Below are 5,671 nucleotides of genomic sequence, written 5' to 3'. Positions count from 1 at the left end.
TTCTGAACTACAAAATTGTAAATTGTGAAGGATGATGGCAGAGCACCCCAGCAAATAATTGCAATTCTAGTAGTCATAAGAATAGTGGAGATGATAAGGTGCTTTTCCAAAGCTGGTTTAATGTCCTTGACAACCTTGATCTCAAAGAAATTAGTGGCAAACAAGGTTGTGATCAAACAAACAAGAGTACCCACAGAAGTTTCCATTCTCTGTTCATGATCCTTGCGACTACTGAATGGCTTTGTTTCCAGCACTTCAACTGGGTATTGATAAAAGTATACTCTCAAATCATGGACACTGGAAGCACGGAGACTCAAACCAGGACCTCCTGATGGAACTGAAACAGCTTGAAGATCCCATTGAATTTCAAGAGAAGGTTGTCACATTTGACATCTCATGTATGTTTGATAACTAGCAATAGCCATTAGCCACACCTTTGGCTTTGTGCTTGAGAATGACCCGCATTCATAATCTGAAACCAACCTTGAAATTTCTAAAACTAAATGCTCAACTGGGCTATACCTCAATCACTTTAATCTGTTGTTGATAATACTCTGCCACATTGTTCTCTGATATCTTCTTTATCCACCTCAGTAAACTTCCTTCCACCTCCATAACTCCTAAAACCATAACCAACACCAAAATCATATCCAGAATCATCCCGTCCAAAACCAAAGAAACTGCAATATTCAACTAAATCTTCTTCTTTAACAATCACTTAATTCTTCGTATTCAACTTCATTCAATTCATGTTCTTCAAACTATATACAACTTAATTCACCTACTTGTTCAAAATTCAACCAACAAACTGCAATATTCAACTAATTCTTCTTCTTCTTCTTCAAAATTCACTTCTCCACAAATATATTTACAACTAATTCTTCTACTTGTTCAAATCCAAACAATTCTCTTCTTCAAAAAATCATTCAATATACTTCAAGATAACATTCAAAATGGACGAAAGAAATGACTTAACAACCAAGTACATTAGTCAAGATTCCATCATAGACAGTAGCTCAATCACCAGAAACCATATTTCCAAACACATAATTATGCCAGATATCAGCATTCTACAACAAGGATTGAATCAACGAGTGTGTGAAATATATTGTAAAAGCCAAATTACTGAAAGTGTAAGCAATTGGAGCACCGAGTGTGCGTATCTGTGTGAATAACAAATTAACAAGAGCTCAAGCTTGGAGCAAGGATCCATGGCACAGGGAGAGCGTGCATTTGGGGGTTAGGGTTTGGAATTCAGGAAAATCGAAATCGAAATTGAATGAAACAGATAATGCGGAAGCAAGAACATCTTGGTCACCGGTCAGCCTGGCTGCTCTGATACCATGAAAGCAATACAGAAAAACATTGAAGAAGAAAGGTAATTAAAGAGAGAAGAGAAAGGGAGAGAAACTTCAAACTCGTGAGGGCTACATTTTTACTCAACTGATCATCAATATTACAGAGTGAAGACTTTTATACCATTCCGAAATAACCACTTATCTAATACGGATCCAGCTCCTCTAAAATGAGCAAATCATGAATTTCGTAAAGTTCATAAAATCTCCAACCTCGATGTAATCTAATGGTTAGAAAGATATCCACATCAGTTAACATTAATATCAAATTCTTTTTTCACATTTTCTTTCCAAAACAAATTATGTTTCACATTAACGTAAAAATTCTATGTTTTTTCTTTTAGAAAATAAACTGCAGTCATTGATTTTGGCCTATTTTCACGAACTGGATCCAACCCCAGAAAAGAGAGTAAATGAATGTTGAACCTACTTTCTTATCACTCTCATTACAATCCCTACTTTTTTTTTTTTTATCGATGATGGGTTTCTAATTGCCATGTATAATTGTTGGTTTTGGGGAAAAATTCGATCCCTAATTTATATTTTTGTGCGTCATCTATTGGCTGCATGCAAGAGTCTTAATGTGTGGAGTATACTGGTTTGAGAAGACAATTGCAATTGTTATTTAGTTTTTATCCACCCATGACCATGGATCTCCCTAGTTTTTCTGTATTCAGAAATCCATTGATGCGTAGATACAAAAATGCAGGGAGCAAAAGATGAAGATTGAATTGGCCAAAAAATAAGAATTAATTAAATAAGATTAACATAAAAAACAAAATTTCTTAAAAAAAAAAAGTCAAAAAAAGAATTCCAAGTGACGTGGATATCTTTCTAGCCATTAGATTACATTGAGGTTGGAGATTTTATGAACTTTACGAAATTCATGATTTACTCACTTTAGAGGAGCTGGATCCAACTTTAGAGGAGCCGGATCCAATAATTGTACCCTTGACAAATGGATCTTCTTGAGCAGCAAGTGAGCCAGTATGGATACATTTTTTTGCAAGAGAAGATAGTTTATTGATTATCCAAAGTTGGAAATTTCATACATCAAAACCTCACCTTAAACATCAGAAAACTACTAAATAAGGCCTAATTAACAAGAGTCTGATAATCTTCACTTATGGAATAAGAATCTCTGACACTCGAAGCCAACAGTACGAAAGTTGTCCCTTCTCCACAGGTTGTTGTGCTATATATTACTCACATTATCGAGGGAATAATTCGGTAATTGAAACTTCATTAACAGAACATGAGACTGAGCTGCTAGTGGGTTGATATGATGATCCAGAGGCTACTGATGGCATGTTCAACTCTGCCTTACTATGCAGGAAAAACGCTGGCTTCTCAGGCAAAGGCATAGAAACTGAGTAACTGCTTAGCATGAGAACAATGGTTTGCATAGTAGGTCTCTCCTTTGGATCCTCCTGAACACACAGTAAACCAATATGGATACATCTGATTACTTCATTTCTTGAATAAGAACATCTCAGATTTGAATCCAACAATTCTTCCACCGTCCCTTCTCTCCAATGTTTCCAAGCCTGCAATTGTTTTGTATGAATCCCTCAAGTTGTTGTAGCCATTCGAATGTAATATCATTAAAAGAATTAACCCATAAATGCATAAAATTAATTAGAATGTCTAACTTATAGTCTTTTACTCACATATGTTAAGAGATCTTCGCCACGGTCTGATTGATAGAAACTAGTGTTTTTCTTGCCTGTTACAATCTCTAAGATTAAGACACCAAGACTGTACACATCAGACTTCTCTGAGAACTGTCCATGCATTGCATACTCTGGGGACATGTAACCACTTTAAACCGGCAGCATCGATAAGGTTATGTTAGTACAAACATGGTGTGAGAATATTGGTATCACTTGCATATACAAAAATAATTAAACAAAGTTCTGAACTTACTAAGTTCCGACAATCCTTCTGGTGCTTCCTTGAGTTTGATCAACTCCAAATATTCTTGCCATTCCAAAATCTGATATTTTTGGGTTCATTTCTCCATCTAACAATATGTTGCTTGCTTTGAGATCGCGATGTATGATTTTAAGCCGAGAATCTTGATGGAGATAGAGAATCCCTCTAGTAATCCCACCTATAATCTTGTATCTGCTTGACCAACCCAACTTTACTTGAATATCCGAGTCTGCTTACATGTTTGTCAAAAGAAAGTATATACATACAAGTTTGAATAAGTTACTTGGTTTGCTTACATAATAACTCATTTCATCAATTCCCCCATCATGTTTATGTATGCAAATGTTAGAAGGCACATACCAAATAAAAAGTGGTCAAGGCTTTTGTTCTGCACAAATTCATAGATAAGTATCTTTTCTACTCCTTCAGAGCAAAATCCCAGTAGCCTCACTAAATTTCTGTGCTGAAGCTTGGCGACCAAAACCACCTCATTTTTAAACTCCACAACACCTTGCCCGGAGCTTCTAGATAACCTCTTCACAGCTATTTCTTGCCCATTAGGAAGTGTTCCCTGAAAATTAATATAGAAACAAACAAAGACCTAATTAACTAACCATCATGAACTCTCTCATATATATTTTATATACAGCACGTTTATGAATCAAACGTCATTATTACCTTGTAAACCTCTCCAAAGCCACCTTCCCCTAATCTGTTATTAACAGAAAACTGGTTTGTGGCTGCTTCAATTTTAGCAAAATCAAACTGCAATGACTCCACAGTAGAAATTTCATTCCCCACTACACATCAACAAATGTAGTAAATAAATAATATGCAGAACTAAAACTTATACCGTGCAAGAGCAAAGAAAAAACATGCATATTACCATTTTGTTCTTGTAAAGCAGCATACGTTTTTCTTGCATTTCTTCTTAGAAAAAAGCAGCCTACCAAGAAAAGCACTATGGCAATTGGAACAACAATGGCCACTATGATTAGGGATGAGATTTTGTCGTTTCCTGCATAGAGTCAATAATAAGGTTTATGTAACAGTAAAAATTAATAAGACCAAGTACATAATATATGCCCTGCTACTAAGTCTCAATATCTCAATACTGAACCTGGAGGTGGGGGAGGAAGAGTCAAAGGTTGTGGCGGTGGTGAAGGTGTGGCTGCTTCAGCTGTATAAAATGGATAAACTTCATATCGAACATTACAACTAGGATATAAAACTCTACCGCCTTGCTTTCCAGTACAACAACCTGGAAGTTGTGCAATAGCTCCTCGAAGACATGTAACACAACTTGTGCTTGATAGGTCTGGTGTGCACTGCACAAGGCTGTACAACTGCTGAAACCCATTGAAAGCTGCTTCTTTTGTTGCATACTTTTTAGCACCGGAGGGTTCATTTGAAGCCGGAGCCACCAAACCATTGATTGTTTCTGCCACCAGCTGCGTAAAGCGGGTAGGGTCAGTGATATTCCCAATGTTCCACATGGAAACTCGAGGAGCTTCGTCCATTCTGTTCAAGTAAGACTGGTTTGCGTAGCGCAACATGCACTCGTCGTACCATATTATTGCGATTTTTCCCAAGGGGCAGTACAGTTGGACAACTTCTTTGGCTACAGTAGTAACACATTCTTGGCACAACTTGGGGGTGAGATCTCCACGGCATAGGAAAGAACCGTAAACTACTTCTGCAGTGGAGCCTTGCACGCCCGCGGTGGTGTAGTAAAATCCAATATCACGTGTGGCGTTGGATGTGAAAGAAGAGAGAAGGAGATTGAGATTAGACTGGTAGGAGCCGTTGGGAGTGAAATTGGTTGTGTTTGAACAGAAATGATACCGGTAAGTTGGTGCTTGAGCTTCAACGCTAACGCTAAGGAAGCGAAGAATGGAGAGCACCACAAGGGCCGTGAACAGATTAGAAGGCATTATGAAAATCATCTCCTTTCTGATGATCACTTCCTCTTACATATGCATAAGGAAGGTACAGCTGCCCTGTTTGAGATGTTGCTATAAATTGGCAGAGTTGTGAGGTTGCAATCGTCTCAGACTCGACGGTCAACTGTTGGAAGATGACTCCACTAAGAGTTGTGTGATGGTCATAAAGTCATTGATTGATGAAATGTGGGACAGAGGAGGACGATTTAGACTCGGTCGCAATTTTCAGACACACAGTTCTGGACTTGATACTTTTTCTGCATTAATTAGTTAGGACTTAGGACTAGACTGTTCTCACAAGCAGTGTCGGTCCTGAGAATTCGGAGGCCTTGAGCAAAAATTATAATGAGGCTTACTAATTGTTTATCCATCAAAATATTATGATAATTTCGGTGCTGCAGAAAAAGTAAAATAAGTTTCATAACTTAATAAATGACT

At 37.4% G+C, this 5,671-nt stretch overlaps 1 protein-coding gene across 2 annotated transcripts; it reads right to left on the bottom strand.

Annotated features, from left to right (window-relative positions):
- Window positions 1-2,352: 2,352 nt before the first annotated feature.
- LOC112164834 (cysteine-rich receptor-like protein kinase 25) lies at window positions 2,353-5,322 on the bottom strand. 2 transcript variants are annotated; one of them, XM_040506169.1, is made up of 7 exons: window positions 4,411-5,322; window positions 4,177-4,308; window positions 3,969-4,090; window positions 3,651-3,891; window positions 3,282-3,519; window positions 3,026-3,176; window positions 2,353-2,902 (listed from the first exon to the last, which is right to left on the bottom strand). In XM_040506169.1, the coding sequence occupies exons 1-7, from the start codon at window positions 5,234-5,236 to the stop codon at window positions 2,567-2,569; spliced, it is 2,046 nt and encodes a 681-aa protein (XP_040362103.1). In that variant the 5' UTR covers window positions 5,237-5,322; the 3' UTR covers window positions 2,353-2,566. The 2 variants fall into 2 exon arrangements, with proteins under 2 accessions (XP_040362103.1, XP_024156931.1); XM_024301163.2 differs by having other exon boundaries at window positions 3,651-3,861.
- Between the last annotated feature and the right edge of the window lie 349 nt (window positions 5,323-5,671).

Source organism: Rosa chinensis, chromosome 5 (genome assembly GCF_002994745.2).
Source record: "Rosa chinensis cultivar Old Blush chromosome 5, RchiOBHm-V2, whole genome shotgun sequence".
Classification (NCBI taxonomy): Eukaryota; Viridiplantae; Streptophyta; class Magnoliopsida; order Rosales; family Rosaceae; genus Rosa; species Rosa chinensis.
This window is presented reverse-complemented; position numbering and strand designations above follow the sequence as displayed.

Excerpts from the sequence above, each read along its gene's own strand:
- LOC112164834 (XM_040506169.1), bottom strand. The coding sequence starts at position 5,236 with ATGATTTTCATAATGCCTTCTAATCTGTTCACGGCCCTTGTGGTGCTC. Across the intron at positions 3,520-3,650 it reads CCTTGACCACTTTTTATTTG|ACTCGGATATTCAAGTAAAG; the intron begins GTATGTGCCTTC and ends ACATGTAAGCAG. Across the intron at positions 2,903-3,025 it reads GCGAAGATCTCTTAACATAT|GCTTGGAAACATTGGAGAGA; the intron begins GTGAGTAAAAGA and ends AAACAATTGCAG.